This window comes from Tachypleus tridentatus, chromosome 13 (genome assembly GCF_004210375.1).
Source record: "Tachypleus tridentatus isolate NWPU-2018 chromosome 13, ASM421037v1, whole genome shotgun sequence".
NCBI classification, from domain to species: Eukaryota; Metazoa; Arthropoda; class Merostomata; order Xiphosura; family Limulidae; genus Tachypleus; species Tachypleus tridentatus.
In genome coordinates this window covers 87,460,067-87,487,891 of record NC_134837.1, presented here as the reverse complement: position 1 = coordinate 87,487,891, position 27,825 = coordinate 87,460,067, and the positions used below count along the sequence as shown (strand labels likewise).

The 27,825-nt window shown below is 32.4% G+C and overlaps 1 protein-coding gene across 1 annotated transcript; it reads right to left on the bottom strand.

Moving 5' to 3' along the window:
- Positions 1-114: 114 nt before the first annotated feature.
- On the bottom strand, positions 115-27,825 carry LOC143236213 (acid-sensing ion channel 4-A-like). Its single transcript, XM_076474493.1, has 9 exons — positions 26,496-27,825; positions 23,207-23,319; positions 20,857-21,020; positions 17,488-17,616; positions 9,771-9,879; positions 9,011-9,089; positions 4,994-5,188; positions 2,370-2,445; positions 115-1,172 (listed from the first exon to the last, which is right to left on the bottom strand). The coding sequence occupies exons 1-9, from the start codon at positions 27,164-27,166 to the stop codon at positions 858-860; spliced, it is 1,851 nt and encodes a 616-aa protein (XP_076330608.1). The 5' UTR covers positions 27,167-27,825; the 3' UTR covers positions 115-857.

Genomic DNA, 27,825 nt, shown 5'->3' with positions numbered 1-27,825 from the left:
AACTGACAACATAATTTTATAAATTTAACACATGATAATAAATAAAAACAAGATTTAATATATATATATAAATCAAAGATGTTAGGAATTATTATGAAGATGTTTTTATATTTGTATGTTTACACTTTTACTTTTAAAATTTGTGATCAGAAAAACTAAGTAAGCGTATTATCACATACTTTCAATTATTATTGTATAATCATGGATAACAGTGAATTAATTTCTGAATACAATGTAAAGAGACATTCTGATAAGGGCTCCGCATGGCCAGGAGGTTAAGGCACTCGACTTGTAATGCGAGGGTCACGGGTTTGAATCTCTGTTACATCAAACATGATCGCCTTTTCAGCCGTGGGGGCGTTATTATGTGACGATCAATCCCACTACTCGTTGGTAAAAGAGTAGTCCAAGAGTTGGGGATGGGTGGTGATGACTAGGTACTTTCTTTCTAGGCATTCACTGCTGAAGTAGAGACGGCTAGCGCAGATAGCCCTCGTGTAGCTTTACGCAAAATTTAAAAACGAACACACAAACAGTCTGACAATGATGTATTTCTACATTGTTGAAATAAGCATATTCTTTGAAAAATAACTAACGATGAAGTGAAAGCAATAACTATTACAGCAGAATATCTGCAAGTTGTCAAACAATATTTAGTATACAAAATTATCATAACAGTTTCATATCTGTCAATCATACTCTAGATAAAGTCGAAATTTCAAAACAGACAACAAAATAATAGCACTAAGTTTCAATGCACAAGCATTTTACATTTAAGAAACATCCCACACTTAAGCAGACGCGTTACCAGGTGCTTACATGTTTCAGCGAAGAGTGAATCTTTGCTGAAATTATGCTTACATGCTGCGGCGTGGAGCGAATCTTTGCTGTATTTGCTGCAAAGGGATATTTCGTCTCCAGTTGTTTCTTCCTTTACTTCCGTTGGCATCCGTTACTTGAATTGAGATGTTTCGGATCTTGGGCTTCGTGACTGGGCTTGAAAATATTTTGGACGGTGATAATTCACGGTTCATAACTGCACCCCGATTCCGTCGAATGTACAAGAAGTTAACAATACTAGTGAATTGTTCTAAAATCTCTACAATGGTGATGGCTGAAACCCCAATATACAACCCCAGGCAGCCTCCCAAATCAGCAAAAAGTTGAGGAAGCTATACATGGTAAAGAACCAGAAGTTTACAGTTTAATAATAATATAAAACAATTGCAAACGTACCTTAAGTTTTAAATTTTGTATTATGAAGCATTCTTTCTGGATTCAAAACTGAGAAAACCTCTCAATATGTTATTTTTGCTTATTAAAATTGTAAAACTAAATAGAAAAACATTCTGAAAAAGAAACCTAACGTCCTTACTCCTACAATCTTCTTCAACTGATATAAGAATCAAATATAAGTGGATTACTTTTTAAACGTGAATCTCTGTAATATAAACAAAAACATCTATTAAAAAATAAATAAAACGAAAGCGAAAGACTACATGTTCTTTCCACAGAGACTCGGCATGGTCAGGTAGTTAAGGCACTCGACTCTTAATCTGAGGGTCGCGGGTTCGAATCCCCGTCACAGTAAACATACTTCCCCTTTCAGGTGGGGGGTGTTATAATGTTCGGTCAATCCCACTATTCGTTGGTAAAAGAGTAGCCCAAGAGTTTGCGTTGGGTGGTGATGACTAGCTGCCTTCCCTCTAATTTTACACTCCAAAGTTAGGGACGGCTAGTGCAGATAGCCCTCGTGTAGCTTTGCGCTAAATTCAAAAAACAAACAAACTTAGTAAGTGAAATGTTCTTTTCTTGAATTTTATGCAAGTTTATCTCATTCGAGAATGAAACTCGAATTGAAACCCTGGTTCAATTCCTTACGCTGAACGCAGAACAACTAGCTTATTGTGTATATTTACAATTAAGAAACACGTCAAACCTTTCCAACTTTTTATAAATATTAAACTAAACATTGAGAATTTTAGTGTTTCACATTTTGTTCCTTTGTTTTTCTCTATAGAACTTATGTTATTCCGTTAAACGTATAAAACGCAGAAATGCATAAAAAGTAAAAATACGAATAATTTTCGCTTCATTTGTCTTTTTCTTTAGTTTAACCTGAACCTGAATTTACTGTATTACATCAACAGTGTAAGGTTATAACACAATACTTGGATTCATTTTTTTTTTGAAGACTGAAAATTACATGGCAAAAATAAAATAAAACTATTGTTACTGATACACTCTTTATACCAATATAATTAATGCTGATATTGTTACAGGTCAAATACGAAATATTACATACAGTTATACAATCGTGTGCTCACTGCTACGAGGAACACAATAATAGTAAAACAGTTATAACTTACAGTATAGCCAGGTTTGTCCTTAACCCAGAAGTAATTCATTTCTTGTAAATAAATGTGAACTCGCAGGAGGTTACGCCTGAAATAAGAAAATTAATTAAAGCTTAAACAACGAACGGAAATTGGCTACACATTAATTAATTACGATGCATCATTATATGTATTATCTTAAATTCAATATTTTTGCTTTGTATTTCACATTTATTAGTTGTATTAATAAATTAACAAGGAAAAGTTGTTGTTGTTTATTTGTTTGTTTTTCATTTTGCGTGTGTGTTACAAACTAGTAAACATTCTAATGTTAATATTCAACGACCTGAACCCTGGCTACCAGTGTTAAGGAAAATGCGCAAAACAGTTCTTCCAACAACTCTGGAATTCAGAATCGTTTATAATAAGACTGTATCGAAAAGCCTAACATTGAATACTACAAAACAATAGATCAGCATCAGACACTAAGGAAAAAAGAAGCACTTTTAATTCGAAATCTAAAATAAAACCTGAACAACCAGCTAATAACACCATAGCATCTAAAACTGTAATGAACTTATTATGCCCGAGATGGAGAAAGAATGAAGAAATCAGATATCATTATATTTAAAATTTATATTTGTTTGTTTGTTTTTTTTTTTTGAATTTCGCACAAAATTACACGAGGGCTATCTGCACTAGTCATCCTCAATTTAGCAGTTTAAGACTAGAGGGAAGACAGCTAGTATATACCACCCACCGCCAACTCTTGGGCTACTCTTTTACCAACGAATGGAGATATTGACCGTCACTTTATAACGCCCCCACGCTGAAAGGACGAGCATGTTGTGTGACGAGGATTCGAACCCTCGACCCTCAAATTACGAGTCGAGTGCTATAATTTATCTAAATATTAAAATGTAGTATAAACATTGTTGAAGTATCAATATTTATTAAAAAATAATATGTATGTCTGTGTGTTATTTTTAAAATATATGTGCCAGTGCTTCATTAATAATAAGCGTATGATATTCATTGTACTGTTAATAGGAAAAATAATTGTTGTGTGGTATAGAAAAAAATAAAAGTTTTTCTTTATAAAATAAAAATAAAACGAAAGAAATGTGACATGAAAGAAAAAATAATATTAATTGAGAATATAAAGTACAGAAAAAATTTGATACAATAAACTTAGCGTCTGGATCTTTCGCTACCACATGACATAGTGATGCTCAGAACAACTAAATGACTCTAGACATCTAATTTAAAATAAACTAGAAATATCTGCTTCATTATTCTATAGGCATATCCACAAGGTTTTTAAAGCAAATATTGATACATAGGAAAGGAAAATTTGTGCTAATAATCTTACATAAACCTAAATATCCCACCCCTAAAGAGATAGTAATAGAAGATTATTTTGAATTTCGCGCAAAGTTACACAACGGTTATCTGCGATAGCCGTCCTAGCAATGAAAGGTACTCAACACTACCCACTCTTAAGTTACTTTTTTTACCAATGAATAATAGGATCGACTGTAACATTATAACATCCTGACGAGTGAAAAAGCGAGCATAGTCAATGAGAGAAGGAGTCGAGCACTCTAACAACGTGCCAAATGACATTACTGTCCTAGTTTGTAAATTTGAACTTTATTTCAAGCTGCATGGTAAATCTAACTTTTTTATTTAGTTGAAGAAACACATTACTGGACATTTCGCTGACAAATATCTTAGTATCTTGTATACTTATGGAAAGTGACGTAAATAAACCATTATCACAAGATTTCGTTAGCCTATTATTATATAAATGTTACTACATGGGAACATTTTCAAGGAAATTCACGATCTTCTTGTGAAAAAAAACTGCAAGTGAAGCGAACTGTTCAGTTCTCAGCAGACATTGGTGAAAGTATATAATTATTTGTTCTTAAACTATTCTATTACTATAGCACGTTCATGACCGAAATATATGAAACTGAATTATAATTATGCCGCAAGCCGTACGTTAAAATATAATAAAGTTTAACAATCCAAATTAGAAAACCAACTCTATCTTATTAAGCTACAGATTTTCAGGGGATTAGGTAAACCAGTACTAGTACTAAAAATAAGTTTCAAAAACTATACATAACACCCTGAAGACGGAAGATCGAGCCGATATTTTGGACTGATCACTAGTTCTTTTACAAAAATTTGTAAATAATATGATAAATATTTATTTCATAGAATGCAACCATTGGCTAACCAACTTGGTGAATATTCAATGGCATTTACATATTTTTAACAGAAGCTGAGAATAAAAATCAATGTTATTTATTTCCATTTTAATTGTTCATTATTTGTAGTGGACTAAATATTTAATCACTTGTAGTACTAGATGTTCTAAACGTAAACAACTAGAAAATTGCAATAGAAAAAAGTAGATTCAAATACATACATTTCTACCCTAGAGAGGTCATTCTTCCAAAGTATTTTAATTCGTATAAAAGATGTTTGCAGAAGTAAACACAGATAAACTATCAGTTGTAAAGAAGAAATGAAGATAAGAATTATTGTCTCATGCTACCATCACATTGTTTTTAAAATCATTTTGGTTTAAAGCAAAGAAAAATAATTTAATCTCAGGGTGTCTTCAAATGTTTATTGAATACTACCTAATTGAATCGACATCAAATACAAATTTATGGTTCCGATACTGAAATGCTTCTCCTTCCTGGTTTTCAGGGGTATGGGTAATGACATGGTTGGCAAGCTTCCAATTTAGATTTGGCCATCTCTTCAAAACTTCCGCTTGGTGGGGTAAGCTGGGCCAATCGGACTGAGAAACTGTCATGTCGTACCGAATGTCTCTTATCATAAAAAAAATAATCAGAATTTATGTTACAGGTGTTTAAAATGAGCTGTCTACAGATCCTTTCATACTCTATGCTTAAAATCAACGAAGACTGGAATCAAAACTGATCTTCTTATTGTAAGTATTTCTTTTTTCCTATTTTTTTATTTTCTCAAAAGCGTTTAACGAAAAATATAAAACGCAGCGTGATACTACTTAATATATCGCCAAATGTTATATATACAGTGAGAACCATGGTGTCTGTCTAAGCGTTTGTCTTTCTTTACTTTTAAAAGCTGCGCATGCAGGCAAAACTCAACATTCACTTTCGAAATGACAAGAGAACAGACGTGAATAATGTTGATGCTATATTTATTTCGCACGCAAGATATTCCACACTAACTTATTAAGACTTAATCACAGTATTATTCATTTTTTAAAATGTGAAGTGACTTGAAGAATAAAAATGTAAATTTACTGTCTGTTATTACAGAGAGACTCTTAGCATGACTGAAATGCTCAACCATTATTTTTCGCGTTCGACGATATAAGTAACTCGGAACTTTGTCAATAAATTAAACCAATAGTGCAACAAAATTAACATTTTTAATGTAAAGAAAATAAGTTAAGTTGACAGATTAATAATATCAATTTATATTAACATCAAGTTCGTTAAAAATAAAATAAATTCAAGCCTAACCTGAATTATTCAGACACGAGTGGCACATTATGAAACTTGTATTATTATTGTCAATTTTAAATAATTAATATCAGCACAATAATTATTTCAATGCTTATTCTATGGTGGTAATATAAAACAATACATTTATAAAAGTTCTAACTTCAATCAAGAATCTTAATTCAAAGACTTACCAAATACACCTTTAACAATTCAACAATTGAAATATGCGAATTTTAATTTTACATAAGATTCGATGAAAATTTTCATTTTTATTCACTAACATTCAGTTTAAATTAGCTTAAAGTTTTCCAGTTTTTCAAAACTTTCCCCCAGCTCCACCATATTAGTTTTTCAATTGGTATATTGTCTTGTTTACGTATTTTTATTCAGAATGTTTGGAAGGGGATTTCTAATTTATGGAATCAAAAATTAACACGTATGCGAAATACAATCAGCTAATGCAACGAAGGTCTGGGTACGAGCAACTATTTCATACCAAAAAATGCTAATGCTTTATCAGATGAACGTAGATTACATCAGCTAATGCAACAAAGGTCTAGGTACGAGCGACTATTTCATACCAAAAAATGCTAATGCTTTATCAGATGAATGTAGATTAAATCAGCTAATGCTACGAAGGTCTAGGTACGAGCGACTATTTCATACCAAAAAATGCTAATGCTTTATCAGATGAATGTAGATTACGTGTAAAATGTTAAAGAACATAAGCAAGTACGCTACAACTATGTAAGCACAATTATTTTAGATTACAAAAATAGGTTGTTCGGACGAACCCTTTCGAAACTCCTTCTCCGTACGTATGTTTGTTTGTTTTCTAATTTCGCGCAAAGCTACACTAGAGCTATCTGCGCTAGCCATGCCTAATTTAGCAGTGTAAGACTATATGGAAGGCAGCTAATCATCACGACCCACCGCCAACACTTGGGCTACTCTTTTACCAACGAATAGTGGGATTGATCGTTACATTAGAACGCCCCAACGGCTGAAAGGGTGAGCATATTTGGTGTGACGGAGATTCGAACCCGCGGCCCTCGGATTACGAGTCGAGTGCCTTAACTACCTTACCATCCGGGACCGGCACGTACGTAAATAGTTCTTCTGAATTCTGTTTTAAATTATCCAATACTATAAGGAAATGCTTATTAATGAAAAATTATGAATGAATTTTATTGTTCTTAGAAATTAAAGTATAGAAAATTAAATGCGATAGTGGGATAAAACCCAAAAATTTAGTTTTCTAAGCATTTAAGCATACATTGAGCCACCAAGGTGTTATGAAGTTCGGTGTGAAAATCGTCTAGAATTGAAAGAGTTAAGGAAGCGGTCGACTTTTAATTAGTCCCTAAGAAATGAAGATATTACAGCACTAAGTAATTATTGTATTATTAAACTTTTGTATTTAGTAGCTCCGTAGTTTACGCATCCCCATTAAATCCTAATTACGGAAAAGAGGTGTGGAAGGTACATCAGAAAGGAACCTGTTGGTGTAATTTTCAGAAAGAAATGTAAAATACATGCATTTAACAGAAAAAAAGAAGAGACTGAAAGTTATGAGAGGGAAGGAAGAAAAATATACTGCCAGTAAGAATCAAAACCAAATTTTTTATGTATTATTTATAAAATAATAAACAGAACTTTGTTATGTTTAAATTTGATGCGAGTTAATTTCTGATAAAAATAAACACAACCTTGTAACAAAGTCAGAAGCGGTGTGCAACAAAGAGGGCAATGTCATGCAAAATTTATTGATCCTAAAACATAATCCTATTTGTCATTCCAGAGAACAGCATTATTATAATATCACAGTGGCTCAGTAGAGGTTTGTAACGCTGGCATTCAGGTTTTGACACCAGGGATAGACAGAATACATATATCCCATTGTGCTGTTTAGCGGTTATTTTTGGTGACGTGAAACACGCTTGAAATAAAAATATATCTCAGAACGGCTGGTATGGGTATCAATACTTTTACTGTTGTTTTCTACTTATCAATAAAAGCGATAATACCCATACCAGCCGTTCTAACCTACAGTTCTGTGATTAATAACAAACAAAGACTCACACATCTCATTTTTTTCTTCAGTTCCTCAACATTCAAGGTGCTTACACCCTAGTTTTTTTCTTTCTTTTAAGGTTTAAATAATGTAATTTAAATATTACCAAATTAATTTTATTTTAAAAGATGAAATATTATTCTATTTATTATTTTTATTTCATTATTTATCGTTGTTTAATTAGAAATGTTATATTGTTTGTTAATTTACCAAGATATTTTCTTATGTTCGATTCGTTTTTGTTTTGAAATTAACGTGTTAAATAAATTTTCATTACTAGATAATGTGACACATTGAGATGTTTAATGACTTAAACAACCAAATACACTTACTTTCTTACTCAATAGAAACTCACTATGGAGACAACAAACAAGGGTAAATAACTAAAAAGTAGACTTAACTTTGTTAGTATAGAATATAATTCAACATCATGACTCCATGATTTTGAGAAACACTAAATTTCACGCTTAAGGACAAACGCAGTTGGCCCGGCATGGCCAAGCGTGTTAAGGCGTGTGACTCGTAATCTGAGGGTCGCGGGTTCGCATCCCGGTCGCGCCAAACATGCTCGCCCTCCCGGCCGTGGAGGCGTTATAATGTGACGGTCAATCACACTATTCGTTGGTAAAAGAGTAGCCCAAGAGTTGGCGGTGGGTGGTGATGACTAGCTGCCTTCCCTCTAGTCTTACACTGCTAAATTAGGGACGGCTAGCACAGATAGCCCTCGAGTAGCTTTGTGCGAAATTCCAAAAACAATAAATGCAGTTGAAAGGTGTTAACTCTTTCAACGTTACCTTACAAACAACCTTAATTTTAAAAGTTTAACATAACAAAAATATCATCAAAAATTACTGCAAAATAAAATCTGTGTGTTCTATTTAGAAAAAATCCTAAAGCATTGCAAAATATATATAATTATAAAAACACGAAATAAGAAGCTTAAGAAAGCGGTTACCCTTAACAAGTAATCTTTTTGTCATATTTTATCTAAATTACAAGTAAAGTTAGTCTCTTTTAGCGTTAATTGCTTTAAAATCTATGGCTATAAACAGTTTCTTACAAACAAAAAATTTTGTACTTACAGACATGCCGGTTTACAAAGTTTAAAACACTTGGTGTTACTTCTAACAGACTTTCTGAAAAACTGCCTGCGACATTTCACTGTAATGTCAGTATAAATTGTTATCTGACTTTTCTCATTTATAAATAAGAATAAATAACTGGATGATTACAAAAAAACATTCTTATAAAACAAAAAAATCAGGTAATTAAACATCAATTAATATTTCAGGTTGTCGTCTTTAATAATAAACTAACTGTACCTGTTAAGTTAAATAACTATCTGAAATGGTAACAAATATTTGTAATATATTAATCAATTTTTTATAATAAAAACAAGATATCAAAGAAGGAACTGCTGAGACCAATGGCAATTAGCTAAACATTGTATACGAAAACATCACCAAGTAGTGTGTTTATTTAAAAGTTAGCATTTAAACAATTATAACACGATATTTCCAAGCACTACTGAAACAACAACTTCAAGCAGACGCAGACATAAGAACTTAAGTCGTTTTAAATTACGTTATATTTATTTATTATAATCACTAAGCATAAAAAGTTAACTTTAAAAAAACATTTAGAAAGTTGAGTAACAACATACACAATTTTTTAGAATACATTGCATTTAATTATTACTTTCGTAATGTATTCAATAAATTATCTCTTCCTTAAAACCATCACTTACATCATCATTAATAATACTGTCTTCAAAACTACGATAAGTACTCTTACCATAACAAACATACTGAGTTTTACCACTAATATTACATCATGCTTTACCTTGTGTTAAGTTGCAGGCGTCACAAGAATTGCTACTTTCATGAGAAATTTCCCCCAAACAACCACACATTTGAAGTAATTCAGCTTCTTGACAAAGGGCTTGACAGTACTGTCACCAGGGAAATGAATAAAATAACCATTCTAATGACTAACATGACTTACACTACTAAATATGGAAATAATAATCTAAATATATCACTTATTTACATGTACGTTATTAAAAAACTGTCATTGAAACCTAATAAAAAAACGATAAAATCAATAATGGTTGTTACAACTTCTGAACTATTTAACTTGCAGTTCAGACACGTGATCGGTTTGATTTTGTTCGGTCATAGTAGGTAGTACGTATTTTAGGCAAGAAACGCAATATCACAAAATCAACTAAAGTATAAAGAAATGGAAAATTTTATTACATTTTTAATGAAAACTTACCAGGAACTCAAACATATACAAACCTGTAACAGAACATTTCAATCTGTATTTGATGATACCTTTACTGATGAAGACATGGTCGTGAATAAATAAAGTATTTGTGAAGCGTATAATTTTCTTTGTTTTTCCTCAGTACTGTAATAAAGATTATTGTTATTTGTGTTTCCTTTATTGGCGATTCTCAAATCCAAATTTCAAATATAATCATTCTTTATGCTCTGTTTTTCTTCTTCATTTTCACCCGAGTTTATCACTGAATAAGTTATTATGTTGCCATTTTGATGTCGTAATTAAGGTTTATTGTTCTGGTGATTAGTTTGAACGTGTATTTTTGCTCCTTTAGTCTCTTTGACTTGTCATAACTATAAAGTCTGTATTTCATGTTAATGAAAAGCTTTAAATACTTAAACGTCCTAATACTTGTGATGGAAAGATGGATACTGCAGTTGCGGTAAGAAAATTATCTGGGAATGTAATGAAGATTAGAAAAGTCCCTTCTCTGGACCAATACCTCCCTCTAACTCTGTCGTCATGAACAAGAATATAGAAGAAAGAAGCTAGAAGGAACTAAGTAACTTTATCTCTTTTTGTTATCTTCTACATGCAGGAACATAATATAGCATGAATAGATCACAATACTAACTACTAAGGTAGACATCCTACAACCAACTGGGGTGGTATCTATGAAACTCCTAAACACTCACTAAATAGCCCATACATTTCTAAACAGCAAACCAGAATTATTTGTGACAAGAGAGAGTGATGAATTCATATGGACAACAAAGTCCCTCAAGTAGAACAGCCACGATTCCATCACACTTCTGCAGTCACTTGAAGTAAACAAAAGCCTTCAATGATGGTGAGGTTAACTAATAACATCCTAAATCCACATCTTTTAGGTATGATGAAAACGAAATGCAATGGTGATTAATATTTCTATGTATCACGACATTATGCTATTGACATTACCTAACTATATTCTATTTGTCACAATCTCCTTCCAGACTTGATGGAGATGAGATCTTTCATCCAACAATTATGGCATCTCATCCATACAGCAGTATAAGTTATGGCAGAAACTACTTGCTTGCAACTGTATTTCATAGCGGAAGTAAAAAAAACAAAAAGTAAGTTAGCTTGCCAGTAATTAAAGTGATAGTGTAGGAGGACTTCCAAAGTTTTAAATTGTGCTCTGTGTTATACTAAAGATGACGTCTAGTAGATTGATTCCATCTCTTCAAGTCAAGGTGTTTTCTGACCAAATATCAGGCTACATATTTTCAAACAGTTACTAAACCGGATCCTTATCCTTTTGCTGGTTTTGTTATGTTATTATGAACAATCGACTATTTAGTTTCCGCTTCAAATGGTCTTTGAAATTATAACAAAGCTAGAGATAATACAAATCAGTTATAAACTAACATCATTGCAACACATAGGAAAATAAATAAGAGGCTTCCTAAATATATGAGGTCACTAATAGAGGGCTGTGTCCCAGTCATTGATAGTAAGTCATGAATAACTCATAAAGTTTGCCAATGTGTTTGTAGAGGTGATCTTTTTAGTATAACAGAAATTAAACATCATAACATAGACACAGGTGATTCACATTTCATAGAACAGTCGTCACTACCAGGTAGGCTTTCTTGGAGAGAAAGTAACATTCTCATGATGAGATCAAATGGATATTCAAGGATGGAATAATGAAACTTTCAAGGAGTGTTTTGTCATTTCTAGTACTCATTGTGAGAAAATATGGAACTCAGATGTTGTGTGTGAACTTACGACGAGTGAATGCAATAACACATGCAAAGGCTTTCTTTTGTTTTAAATGGACGAATGTCTGGATGCAATGTAAAGCTACTGGAAAGTCAAACTGCATGATCAAAGTAAACATAAATCTCTGTAAAACTGAATGAATTTGTCAATATACAATAGAGTCTGTGTAACTCCTCTGCCTATTTAAAAAGGTATATGGAGCTTACACTAAGAGAGCTTCAATGGTAAAGATATCTCATTTAAGTAAATGACATTTTGGTTTTTGGTCAAATACTTAATTCCACAACTGACGATCTGAGAATGGCGTTTCTTTTATTAAAGATTAAGGTTTTAAAGTGAAGTTTTTTGTCATGGAAAGAGTGTCTAGTGATCTTGCAAAATTTGCAGTCTTCAAAAACTAGTTCCAATGCGAGAACCGAATGCTTTCTAGATTTAACATTCTGTTACTAACAATTTTAGCCATATTTTTCGGCGTCTCTCACCATTTCCTACATAGAATAAATAAGATACACAATTTGGGTGAATGGGCAAATGTGATCAAACATTCCATTTTATAAATAAATTATTTTGAAATTCATTCATACTTGATACCAATATCAGTGACAGTAGGATATAGAGGTTAAGTACTTGTATTAAGATTATTTTTAATATGCAAATCAGTAGGCCATATATTAACTACTACAGCTGATATAATGTTACGGTGGAAGGGTTTGCCTTTGGTATTTCGGAGATAATGTGGCACCACCGGAAAGTTATCACTTCTAAGAGAAAAGCATGTAACAGCCATTTTTGATAAAAAAAAATGTTTGTAAACCCATACCATAAAGTTACATTCAGATCAGGGGCTTAAAATTTCAAAAACAAGGGTATTCCTTTTACTTAAAGACATTAAAGTCAAATAAATATGGATAAACTTCAGACACCAACACTTATCCAAAAGAGATCTGAAACAAGTCATACCCATCATAAACAAATTGCATCGTCTTGTAACAGACAAAGATCCCTAAACCAAATATCAGTGGGAAAAGTTGTTCACATATCCCAGGCAGCATTATTTAGAATTAACAGTAAGAATCTCCACCTGGAAACTAAACTTACAGGATGTGGGTTCACAAAGAAAAGGCTTTTAGCCATATCTCTCAGTGAACCATCATGTTCATAAAGCAGCTATAAAATGGAACAGTCATGTTTCTGTACGAAGTAGCTATAAGTTTCTATGCAATTGAACCCGTGAAATGATCAATACTAATCTATAATTTTCATATTCTAAATGAGCTGTGGAAACCATGTAGAAAGGGTTGGGGTGTGTTGGACATGATAGCCTTACGTTGGAACCTTTTGTAATGTAAACTACTCCACAAAACTATTGTCAGTTTGAATAGTTGTCATGCAGAGCACGAATATTGCATGGATAAAAAAGGAACTTCTTTACAAAAAATGATATTTTATGTGTATATCTATGTGATTGTGTTAGCATCTATCACCTAGAAGAGTATGCTGGCTCGATAACCGTAATGTTTTGTATGGTAACTAGAAACTGTCCACTGGTGTAAAAGGATTGTTTTGTTTCAGAAGTTTTTGCCCGAGAAATGGATAACAACACCATAAAATATGGTTCATTTCCATTATTTTGCACACTATTGACATCCATCAACCATAAATGATTATCTCGCTTTTTGTAAGTTTTTGTATGATAATTGGGAACTGTCGGACGATGTACGTGGACTACATTTTTAGGAGTTTTGCCCAAAAAGAGACAAAAACTAAAACAGGACACATTTCTACTTTTTATAGACTTTTGGCAAGGAATTTAAAGAAACAAGTTCTTAATCATTTAGACTATTACTTTCCAAAAATCAGGTTATGCAGTTGGTATTTAATAAGGTCATTAGTGATTAACAACAAAAGAAAGAAGGAAAGGAAATATTTTTTATCATTTTCTTTTGTACATTTTTACTTCCTTAACTGGTACTCTCAACTACTCTTAGTAACTATCAGACACTATCATCACTACTTATATGATAGGAAGTTTACTATCTGAAAAGCATGCATCAGAGAAATAGCTGGCAAAGATAATTATTATCAAATATTTGACTACGTGTTGGATAAGAACTCTATAAGATCATGTATAATATAATCTATAAGATCTTCACTGTATAATATAGTCTAGGTCAATAGCATGAAAATACTAGTGGATTCACTTTCTTGCCAAATAATGAGAATTTGTCCATTTATTTATATCATGATCTGAAACAATGTGCAGCTTTCAAAGCCATTGTAGCAACAGCAACAAGTAACATACAAGTGTGGAAAATTCTGCCTCTTAATGTACACTAAAATAACAACTCAGGAACATCAGGAAGAGCAACTGATGGACTCGATGCAACAAGATGAAAAGTGACTGTCTTACCCTGAACGTATTACTGCTGTACATAACATCTAGCACTTGCATGTTAGCTACCAAGATAGAATAGTGTGTTGTACTATTTTTGCGATTCATGTAAATGTAGGGGTCAGTTTCGATTATACAAATAGTGGTTACAAGAGAGCTAACGTAGAAAATACTTTTGGTTATGAACAATGCAAAAACTGGAAAGCATAAAGAGGTGTAATTCGCTGTGACGAATAAATAAAAGTAACCTTTACAATTATAAATGTGCACCAGTACTGTGATATAGTAAAGACAGTGTATCGTGTGTGCTACTCAAAGGAAATACATAAAAAGGGAAAATTCTGGTAGCTATATGTAGAGTATCTTTGCAGAAAATCATTCTGTATTGAAATGATCCGTTATCTGACGGATAATCGTGTAATCAGATGACTGAATATGCTTATGTCGCCGCATCATTTAAGCAAATGATTTGTTGTTGTTGTTTTATAAGTTCTTGTCTTGTGTGTGCAGATAGCTAGACAAGGTAAATTATGCGTTGCAATGGTTAAGTAACGTGAACAAGTTAAAAACATAAACAAACTGTCATTGGTGAGCCTCTCAAAACTTTATTGCTCTACAAATCAAAGGTGGATTTGTAGATTGTTTCTGATATGAAGAAAAATTTTGACAGTGCATATCTAACACTCCACAGAAATCACGTGAAGAAATGAAAGTAGAGAGTGGATTTTACAACTCTTGTGGTTGACTGAGACTGTAACATAAGTCTCCTAATTAGTATAGTTGAAATTAAATGTTTGTCCAACAAGTAGAATATTCAGCTAATTAATAAATTAATGATTGAAAATGAATAACGTTGCTTTTTTTCTGAGATAACTAGAGGTAGGAAGTTTATAGGATTAATTAAAAAAGCTCTTACGACAGTCGAGTGATTGATGAATGAACGACAAGAAAAGGAATTGTAAGTCTTTCTTTTCAAACTGTTAAACTATATTTGTTAGCGGGATCATAATCGTAATACATCTATCAGTTTAATAATAAAAATATAAATGCTGGTAAGACAAAAACATTTTTATTTACAAAAGTTTCTTCAGCGGAATCTGGTAATAATATTATACATAGTAGTTAACGATATAGTAAGTAAAAACAATAACTAACTTACTTAAAACATTCGGTAAAGAAGTAATCAAAAGAAAGTATATATTACAGAATATGTAAAAGGATTATAAGTTACATAAGACATCAAGCCATAATTATAACTATTCTTAACAAATGGCTAAGTATTGATTGAAACTGTTTAGAATAATTTCAGATCAAAGGATGTTTGTAAGTCATTAAAAGCCTGTCGTTCTTTTTCTATCACTAATCTTTCTTTAATGTCACGATCCTGTAATTACAATTAATAAATCTTTATACGAAATATTGTGACCCGTGGTTTCAGTATACGAACCTTTTGACTGTTGATAATGTATTTTTACTCGTCCGAACAATCACATTATTTTAGCACCCCATAGAAGTTGATTAGTGTCACAGTAATTAGTCTAACTACTTTTTGTTTTATTTGAATATAAAAGAGTATTTTGTCTTTCTCACTTGCCTTAGTATTCGTATTTTTTAACAAAACATGCGCTTTCAATTATCGTGTCATTATTATTCTTTACCTGCTCATTCTAGTTTTACCTGTGTAAAGAACACTCCGCCTTCTTTCTGACTTATGTAACTAACTCTGAAAAGTTTGTTTTGTTTTTCTTTAATTTCACAATAAGCTACACGAGGATTATCTGCCGTCTTTAATGTAAGACTAGAGGGATGAAAGCTAGTCACCACCACCTACCTCAAACGCTGGAGCTACTCTTTCGCCATCGAAATAATGGGATTGATTGAAAACTTATAACGACCCCACAGTTGAAAGAACGAGTAGGTTTTGGGTAATGGAGATTCAGTCTCGCCCAGGTTTAATCATAGAAACAAATCAGACTGACCGAGTTATGTGTCAAAATTAATACACACACATAAAATTGTTGAAATGTGCTCAACTTAGACAATCCATCTGACACAAATCCGTTATTTTGGTTTTGCTTATAAATTTAATTGCACTTTTTTAGATTAAGTTTATCAAAACTATTTGAAGGCTAATTCGACAGGTTTGTTATAATAGTGTCCGATTAAGTGTAGTCTGAACACATAAGCTTTCGAATTCCACTACAGAAGGATGTTTTACAATTGAATACCTCGGGAAATCTCGACCAACAACAAGAGCCAACGGGTTTGTAACTATTTTGGCGCTAAATATGCATACTACGGCGTTCACCTCGATCAAATATCTGATGAATTAATCTTACACAAATATCTGTTGTTTTCTATGCCTATACAATTGTTCCGGGTTATAAATGTGAACACAGCTTGAGAGTGAATCGTTTTCTTTCTTCTTTGTGTGTTTATCTTATAGCAAAGCCACTTAGGATTATTTTTTCTTGTGTTATGTTTAAAACATTATTCAACAGAAATCTAGGCTGCTCAGATACGATATAATTCTGTTAACGTCAGTGAATGCTCCAAAGCCCATGTTAAATGTCTTAAATGTGGCAGTTTGTTAAAGATGAAGGAAATTTTGGATTCTAGTACTCTCTTAATTTTATTCATAAATTAGGTTCAGGGGTGATTAACATGTTTTACTGCAAATATGCCCATGAACACTATTCGCACTTTCAGCTGTGAGCTGGTTGTAACTGTGGCCTTTTTTTTTCCAACCCCTTAGTTGATTCGGAAAAATGCTGTTGGCTGATTGGCCACCCTTTGTTCAGTACTTCCAAATTAGGATGACCATACCTCAACTATAGGTTCTCTGGGTCATGTGTCGCATAAAATAACGCTCAGACTATAAATACGAACTGTCTCTCATAAACTAAGAAAACGTGTTTCTAATTTCCTTTATATATATATAAAGCTAATAATAAAATTATCTCCCGAATTTCTTACTGTCAAAAATTACATAGTAGTAAACTTTCTGCCGGCTTGGGTAAGCAGTGTACCAAGTTAATCAACTTTGCACATAAATTGATTCACACAAAAAAAGAACATTGACGACTTGCAAGTCACTAAAAGTAAACCAACCTCATATGTATAGACGTTATTTAGTAGTAAATATTCTTGACCATTCTGTCGTAAGTAGTCACCTAGTGGACTGGACTGAAACGAACTGCTACACCCACGGTAAGGTTCCGGAAGTCTCTCTATTTTGCGCTAAAAATAGATAAAAAAACTAAAATGATATGTCTTCATTTAAAGTTCACTCTATTTCTTAACTAATACTGATTGCATGGTAATAAACTGACATGCAAATTAAATACAATCTCAACAGATGCTAAGTAACATTTAAACACAACAGAAATTCATGTTTTACTTACTTTAATTTAATCTCTTCTGTATTTTAACTGCAAATGTGATCTGACGGATTTACTATTATATGTTATTCTAATATCGACGTTTCTTTCAGTTAAATTTATATTTAAAAATATACATAACTTATACTGCTTATACTATTAAATCTGTATTATGAAATTCCCGCCTATTCATTAAACTTGTAGAAGATTGTAGAGTGTAATAATCAACAATGTATGCGCGTATGTAAATACTAGTGTAATATTAGTATTGTTGCGCTAGTCGAAACTTCCAGAAACTCTCCTCAAGCTTATAAACTTAACCAATGCGACTCGCCAAGAGACAACATATATTATTGGTTTCCTGTAGTTGGTACACTATAAAAATCGAAAGCTATAACTGTGGTTGACGCTTATTAATCGGGAACTTCAGATATTTGACCAGAAAAGTTTATAGATTGCAAACATCACAAACCATTTATCTTCAGCTGCTTAACATCGGACGTTAGCATTTTAATGAACTTATTACATAACTTCAGCTACGAAAAATTCGCGTGTGATCAGTGAAGAGCTAGATAACTTCCCGTTAAGAGAACTGTACCGATACCAATTCAAAATTATTCCACTCATTGTGAACCCCGATAGGATATCAAGGAAGTTCAGAATCAGATAGAAGACTCAATATGTTTGTAAGTTTGTAAAACTTTTGTGTATAAATCATTATTTGTAATAACCGTTATTATGACTTGTATTATCGTTTGTATATTAAAATATATTTTTATTAGGAAAAAAAATCTGTGCACCAATTTTGTTGGCAAATATAAATTGGATACATGTCGATATTTGTTTATCTTACTACAACTTAAGTCAGTTTTAGGCTATTTGAAATCGTATTACGTATCCGTAGATGTTTAACCTAGTATCATACGTTTTTATTTAGAATGTGAATATTATCATGGTATTTCAACTTACAATGTAAGTATTAATATAACATTTCGACTAACAACATAAATATTATCATAGTGTTTCCACTTACATTTTGTTCGAAGACTCGTTATCTTAGAATAGTTCAAAATGCTTTATTTTGATATCTTCTTTTTACAAGCATTTGCAACGAAACGTACTTACTCGCATCTTGCATAGAATGAAATACTTACAAGAAACAGACAGTAAGAAAACACGTGATCAAGTTGTTTACGATATATATATAGGTTATCAAACAATTTGTTTTATATGAAATCCCTGTTGCTTTCAAACTTAAAAAGATAAATACGTTTCATTCACAGAAAAACCCGAGATCCAATTATTAGCTTTCTTTCAGGAATACCTCCTAAAACAAACAGTATATTTTCTTATCTGATTAACAAAATATCAAGAATAAAAGAAGTGTTTTCATGTCGTTGTCAAATAATTATACTGAAACTGACTCAAAACGCTAGTCCAATGGTACAAGCTCAATAGTTTATAGAATTTCGTATCCACTTGGTTTCAGAAACATATTACAAGATTAAAAGTTACGGCCTGGCATGGCCAGTTCGTTAGGGGCGCTCAACTCATAATATGAGGGTCGCCGGTTCGAATCCCCGTCATACCAAATATGCTCGTCTTTTCAGCTGTGGGGGTGCTATAACGTGACGATCAATCCCACTATTCGTTGGTAAAAGAGTAGCCCAAGTGTTGGTGATGACTAGCTGCCTTTCCTCTAAGCTTACACTGCTAAATTAGGGACGGCTAGCACAGATATCCTTCATGTAGCTTTGCGCGAAATTAAAAAAAACAAACAAATTAAATGTTACACCTTCTTACATAACACTGCAGAGCTTGCACAATGCGTGATTGCGCATAAAGTGAAAAACATCAATAGCGAGAGTACACAAGTAATGATTCAATACATTCTAATCATCATGGGTCTCTGGTTTTCTCGGGTTTTCATTTGTGATATTAAGTTTTCCATATTAGTTTATTTCAGAGAGCTGGTTTCACCAATTTTTACTTACTTTTTAATTCTGGTTGTTATACCAAATTCACTTCTGTCTTACATTATAAATAACACCGACTTTATATAGTAAGATCTTGCAGAAATTTTGTTTGGTTGGTCTGACAAAGTTCGGAAACTTTGGGCTAAAATTAAACACACTATTTAGTTGTATAAATTCTGAAAACTCATTTTACATTAAAACAAAGTAATGCTAATAATACTTCTGTAATATATTTTAAATAAAATCAATGGAGGCAATTTCTAAGCATGCGTATTTGTATAGATATATATTAACCTAAAAAGACAAAATAACAAACATTCCAACATTAAATTTCAACATTAAATACCTGTATAGTTTTAATAGCAAACTCTTACACTGTGTAATATGAACTAAATGAGTTAATGACTGTTTAGTTTTTTTTAATTTTGCGCAAAGCTACACGAGGGCTATCTGCGCTAGTCGTCCCTACTTTAGCAGTAAAAGACAAGAGGGAAAGCAGCTAGTCATCACCAGCCACCCCCAACTTTTGGACTACTATTTTAACAACAAATAGTGGAATTGAACGTAACTTATAACGCTACAACGGCTGAAAGGGCGAGCATATTTGATGTGAAGGGGATTCGAACCGGCAACCCTCAGACAACCCCCTAACCACCTGGATATAGCTGGCCAATGGCTAATGATCAATGAAAGACAGATTCTTTATTAATATAATTGAAAGCTACATAATACAGTAATAATGAATATAGGAGATAGCTCTACAAGTTTAGTCTTGATTAACTTTACCATGAATCTCATTAAAAGTTTAGTTATAGTCTATTCGTTAATACATGAAATTATTATATAGTTTCATTTCAATGAACTGGGAGTTTGTAGGTTAAATGAAATGGAAAGTTCGGAAGAAATATTCTGATTTCAGAAGAAAAAAAAACTGGTTTTTAGCTGTAGCGAAGCGTGTTAATTCCAAGCAGTTAGTTTTAATAGTGTTAATGTGATTTTTCAAGATATTCTGGATTTAAAAAATTGAAACCAATTAAGCGTTTCTTTATTTTAAAAATTCACATTGAAATATACAACACTGCTGCATTTTCAGTTTTCATTCGAAACATTGATAACCAATATACCATCTTAATGCTGACATAAGATTTTGTCCCTGGTCTCAAGATGATTCCTCCTTGTTGTAAACTCGGAATTGTTCCAAAGGCATGAACTAGCAGTCTAGCGCCGTACTCTGGAACTATCTGGTCCATATAATAGTCTCGTTCAATATTCAAGGTAAGCCTCAAACCTAATAATGATTATGATGTTTTAGAGTAGAACTTTGTGCTGAACAAAAACCAAAACAATTATATAATACTACGTGACATGTTTCTGCAGTTAATGTTTTAATTTTAGAGTAGAATTCAATTTTTCACCTTATTTTAGTATTTGTTTTTTGAATTAACCATTTATTTAAAGTGTTTATTTACATTCGTTGAATGTTCTAAATATCTTGTTACCATTCAACCTATCATAATTTTTATTTTGAGTAATTTGTCAATTTTATTTTCTTTGCTAATTACTTTTTCTTGCATACTTTCGTGTTTACCCTATAATCCTCTAAGAAAGAGACTGTCACAAGTACATTTCTTTACAAATTCACCATAGTGCTTTCGTGATACCAGTTTGAGCTAAGTGCATAAAATACTTTAATAACATATAACTTGACAACTAATTTCTTTTACGTTAATGCACAACATTTAGTTACCAAACGCCTTTAACAAAATCAATTCATAGCTTTCTTTCTGACTCAAAACTAATGCTAGTTTTTATTACAATATTTCAACATCATGTACTCCACAATACAGAATGATCATTTTTCTTTTACTTATTTGCATGCCGGGTATGGCTAAGTGGTTAGCATTCTTACAGTGTGAATACGAGAATTTATGGTTTCGACTTCTTGCTCCAAAAATGCGCGTCCCACTTTGAGGTATCAAATGCACTATAAAAGTAACAGTGAAACCTTACTATTCCATTAAACAAAATTAAACCAAGAATTGGTACTAGATCCCTTCGATTAGCTGCCTTCTAGTCAACAAGCTCAAAATTAAGGGTGAATATGCACAGACAATCCCAGTATAGGTTTGTACAAAATCCTGATATGAAACACATTTCCTGACCTCACAGAGCTACCACTCCTCAGGTACTGCTCAATACGCTGATGAGTCATCGCGATGGACTTCTATAAATAAAATTCCTGGTTACTAAAAATATTCAATAAAGTATATATTCATTTATATCCTAGTGATTTCAGTGCAAAGTTTGACTTACGTGGATAAAACACAATTTCTCGAGACGAAAAGCGTAGTCTAACGATGAAGAATGGAACAAAAGACTATGGTTGGATTGTTCATCATTAAAACACAATCTATTAAATCTCACAATAAAATATATAGACAAAAATACAATTCCTAAATAAATAATATTGCTATTAACATTCACAATCAACTTATTAAAACAACAGTTTATGATGAAAACTCAAACTGGTGAGAACAAATTCATAAAATACCTAACCACTAATAATGTGTTGAGAAAAATTATCTCTAGTGCAAAAGCAGTTTCAATAGAACTGTGCTTAAAATTATAGTGCGTCTTAGATCAGTTGTTGAATATGTGTTTAATAGCTAGTTTAAATTACAAACATAGTTATAGAAACCTTTTAAATTTATGCAAAGCCTCAAAACTAGCGAAAATTCTATGTATCGGAAGACCCAAAGCTCGAGCCGCGATACTTCTCTGAACACACTCCCCACTTTCAGTTGTGAAGGTGTTTCAGCTGCGAAAGTTAACCACGTTATTCGGTCGATAGTAGCTACAAAGGTAAGTGCAGCACACTGATTTTTTTCACCTCTTCGTCAGCAGTTCTAAATTGGATACGACTATTCTGATACCTTAAAAATCTCTGACCTCGTCTATATGTTGCATAACGTGACGTTCAAGCTGAAAATATAATAATACTTCTCCCACGTGTTTTCTGCTGTTGTTTCAGAAACGGCCTTTTTGATATTCATTTATCTGTTACAATTATGTGCCAAAACTACTTGGACCATCTGCTGACGTCCTTAATTTTGTATTTGCTGACCAAAAGAAAGGCAACAGACCAGCAGTACCTTCCGCCAACTTTTGGGGTACTACTTTACTAATGAATAGCTGGGTTAGCCATCACGTCATAACATCCTTACGGTTGAAAGAGCAATCATGTTAACATGTTTAGAGCTGAATATCGATTCGGTGACCCGCAAGTTGTGTGTCGAACGCCCTAACCTTAAGGTCATGTTAGGTCTGGCTATATAAACAATGCATAGGTGGCATCACGTGGTTTTTACTCTCTTGCTTATTCTCAGATCATCCCTATGAAGACGTTTTTCTTATTGGGATCTACTTTTCTATATCTTACGTGCATCCTATACTATTAATCTACAACAGTCTTACCAAATGTAGAACCTGTTTTCTTCAGTCTTCTCATTTGTTCCTTCTGGACAGATATGGTATGACACAGGCCAAATCTGGGAGATGGCGTGGTTTTAACGTTAACAATAGAAAAGCTGGAATATATTATTGGATCTTTAGATTTACATTCATTTCAAACTATATCAATAACGTGATTTCTTCTCCCTGGCTGGTGGCATGATAAAATTATTATTTTTTTATAAATTTCTGTTCATTTTAAATGTCCCATTACAATTTTATTTTACAGAATATCCAACTCTGCTATTTGTGAATAGTATCATCATGGGATAATTTCTACAATACTTTTTTACATTTGTCCAAAACAAGTAATAATAATATACATTTGTTTCATAATAATTCATAGGCATATAAATTCACAAGGCTAAACAAAATGTGTCAAAAAAAATTTAAATATTTTTTTCTCTTTAAAGGTTCTATGACTCATAAATTGAAAAACATACGAAAAACAGAAATAAAAAATAAAGTGAATGCTGTATGTAGTAAACTAACACAAGGCAGTTATTTCACAAAAATTAATCACTAAATGGGCACTGATAAACTTTTGAGATAAAATGTAAAAGATAGACTTCAAATTAAAATAATGTTAAATCTACTAGATGTTGTCGATTTTCACCACACAGAAAAAACTTTAATAGTTTAATATTTTAATTTTCATCAGATGCTACTAGATTCAAAATTGCCAACTTACTAGCACTTTAATTACGAATTACGAAAAGTCTAATGAAAGAATATTTTCCAATTTTTAGTTTGAAAAAAGAACGTTCTTTAGAAATTTGGTATTTAATAATAAAGTTCATATGCCTAATCAGTTTCTTGTTGTAGATCTGTTTGCTTTTCAGTTGAGCTACATTTACAATACATATAACTTTCCGTAAAAATTATGAGACCCCTGCACTATTCTATTTCAACCAAATCGCTTTTTTAAAGATGTTTTACCAACATATGAACATTTACAGACTAAGTACTTTCCACGTCATTAGGAAAGCATGTTTGATCATCAGGCACACTAAACACACTGTGTGCCTTTGTGTTCAAAGGACAAAATTGAAAACATCGTTCACGCAATATTTTCATTGTAAAAAACCCTTGTTTCATCAGTAAATATCTTTAGGATACTAGCTCATCAAAACAATTTACCAGCTTTCTGATAGTCGTGCAAAGATACAACCACTGTTTTATTATTACTTCTCAAAAGTGGACAATAAAACTTGTGAACTGTTGTTGTTCGAAATAAAACGTTATACATGGTATATTTTTCACATTCTTTATTAAAAAATATACGAATAACATATTATAACTACATTCATGTTAAAGTATAAACTGTATGAGAACTAATTACCAAATTACTTTAATACAATAAATTTCTGAATACTGCTTTTCTTGCTTATATTTAATTTAGTATATAATATTTTAACTATTTAAAGGTATATACTAAACGCTGAATTACTACTAATGTATTACTTTCAATCAACTCAAAATATTCACAAAAAGGATTAAGGAAAGATCTATGTTTCTTCGGGTTTGTGCTCTATGAAAGATGAATATCACTAGGAAACATGAAACGGTTCATCACGTCACAAAATAATATAGGTTGAAAATGAAGTTTCTCCAGTTTGTACGTGATCTTGAATATGTTATGTGGTATACATAATGACAAAAAGTTATGTAACACGCGTCAAACTTGATGGTAATATACCCTAAAATTGTGCTTTAACACAATAAGAACAAGGAAAGTTATACAGTATGCGTAATGAATTGTCTTCTTTCAAGCCCAGACTTTATATTCACAAAGACGATAAGCTTGAACTTTATGCTTTTTGAGAACATTAAAGGTATAAGGAAAATGCTAGACAGAATGAAGATACACGACACTAGGTGAACTAACATTGAAAAACATGCACTGCCTCGCCTATGAAGGATTTAGTAGCGTTAGTAGCCTGTATTGAGAGTTGGTACAACACAATATACACGTCATTCGAACGGTCAGAGTTTTTAGTCTTTTGCACTTGAAACAAAATCTGTGCGTTGTTTGTATTTTGCTTAGTGAATCAAGGATAATCTATAGGTTTTTAGCATCATCTACTTTCTATTCTAATACCACAAAATCGACGCAGTTGATCAGGACTGTGGATCCCCTAACGAGACTGGTAAAAATGACGCAGATAATTAAAACAACCATACTGTAAATTCATTCTAGCGTATAAATACCATTGGAAATTAAGGTTTGTTTCAAGAGGATATTATATAAAACACATTCCAATACGTATTGTTTTTTTTCCTGCCAATTTTGTTTTACAATGGCATAAGTATATCCATCTAATACCATACGAGCTGACAATATATTTTTAGGTATTAACAAAACGTGTAAAGAAAATGCTTTACTTTCTTACCGTAAAATTAAAAGAACACTCGTACTTAATGCAATACACAACTACTTTTGCGAATTTATAGGTTTAAAGTCAAATATTTAACTATGCCCTCAAAGAGACATCGACGTAGTTTGATCATTATGAAATTCGTTAATAAATATATGATTGTTTTCTGCAGCTAGTTTAGAAGTAATTTATGCAAAGAGTATGTTATGATTAGCACGCAACATAGATCCATTATCTTAGGAATTGTAGCTTGGTAAGGATGTAACTCTGTTGTATTTGTTGCTATATTTGTGTATGTTTGCAACGAAGTTTGAAGTAAGGCCACATTAAGCTCCATCCTTTGAAACATTATGAAATAGCATTCACTATCAATTTTATGATCGTTAATTAAATAGCTGTTTATGTACTACTGTAGTAATATCTTAAATTGTGTAAGCATATTGAAATAATATTAAAACCATAATGAGATTTAATATGTTACGGCGTTCAGCGTCGAAACCTAGAGAAGCAATGAAACCAGTAAACCCGGTATTTGTGGAAAATAAATATGATGCAAAAACACAGACAACTTAGGCGATTTTTACTCCAAATAATTCTTGACGTTACGGAGTTGATGTCAGAGAAACTATTACTTTTACACACCTCTTACTCGAAATCTGTAATGGACTAATTAAGAGAAATGTGGAAAAAAAGTATTTAGTCTAGCGTTATTTCTATGACGAATATTAGACCTACAAGAGTTGTTTCTTAAATTTCGAAGTAGTTTGATCGAGAGAATAGCCTAATATTTAAGTATTTTTATTATAACTAGAGCAAAACCTCAACTTCTATTGGAACAAATAACTCGAGATTAACTTAACTGAGAAAATTCTTACCTTCCATTAAAACAGTTTCTTGAGTTGTACGTGCACTGAACAATCAGGTCGTTCGCTTTGTGTCCATATTTATTGAGTGTTTCTTTATTCGCGACAAGGTTCATCCACATATCACTGAGATCCATTGTTTGACTCTTAGAGATAAAGTCGTCTATGGAATCATTCAGACAAATATTCGGATTAATTACGATTTCGTCATCTGTTGTGTATGTATCGGTCTTGAAAACTTTAGCTTCTTTTAAACCAGAATTATTTAAATCTTTGTTGACTATCGGCTTCGCAATATTCGATTCTGAGGGAATAGGCGAGGGATGTAACTGATAGGGAAATGAAGAATTAAAGACCGGAAAGAGTTTTTCAAAGTATTCTTTCTTTAGAGAATTAACGTTGCAGACAGTTACAGAAGGAAACTCAATTTCTGTAGCGTGAATCTCATCAGTCGTTGTCAAGCGAGGATATGACAGATAGGTTGTGATTAAAACAATGCTATGATAGCCAAAGCCACCTACCGCTAAAACAAACACGAAAAGCCACATAAACTTCCGAAATCCTCCCCTGGCAGTCACAATGCGTGGAATCCCGTGAGCTGAGGATCTGTAAGCAAAAGCTTCGCACAGTTTTCCTAGTGTTTCAAGTGCTTCAAGTTCTCCTTTGTGATGTGGACTTTCCATAATAATATTTATATAGAGAGATATGTGATTTATAATTTTAAAAATCTAGCAGTCAGCAGTTTAGCAGGAATATTCTGCAGACAAAATTTGTCCTTCACAATTTCGTTCTCTTACCGAAATGGGTCTGTTTCTAAAACGTCAAAGGCTTGTTTATTAGAAGCTATATCGGTTCCCACAGATACTAACGATATTGTGTGCGCGTGCACTGAAGATGAGTTTGTCAACCAATCATAACTCATCACTGGAAAAGTATTGTAAATTGAATTCATTTGACAGAAACTCATAAAGTTTGATTATAAATTCCTAAAATAAATTACACTATGAAGTTTGTAAGCTTTATAATAACTTTTTCAAACTTATTTCAAGTAACTCGTCAAAATCAACGCGCAGTTACCTTTCAAATTTTTCACACAAGTAAATGTGACGTATTTCATATATTAATATATACGTGTGTGTTGTTTATGAGCCTCAGGTTTCATGTTTTATATTTTAAATAATCTTTTTAAAAACTTTCAGTTTAAGAACACACAAACATGTATAAAGAACAGTGCATAAATGTCAAAGTTCAGTGACGAGCACGAGTCAAGTCACATTTATAGCATACTCAGGAGCCGAGTTCGAATCCGTTTATAATAACATAAAATATTCTCTTCACTGTA

Coding starts and splice junctions, on each gene's coding strand:
- LOC143236213 (XM_076474493.1), bottom strand. CDS start 27,166: ATGGAAAGTCCACATCACAAAGGAGAACTTGAAGCACTTGAAACACTA. Junction 9,880..17,487: donor ATAACGTCTATACATATGAG/GTTGGTTTACTT, acceptor CCCTGGTGACAG/TACTGTCAAGCCCTTTGTCA. Junction 5,189..9,010: donor CTTTGTAAACCGGCATGTCT/GTAAGTACAAAA, acceptor TTTTATGATAAG/AGACATTCGGTACGACATGA.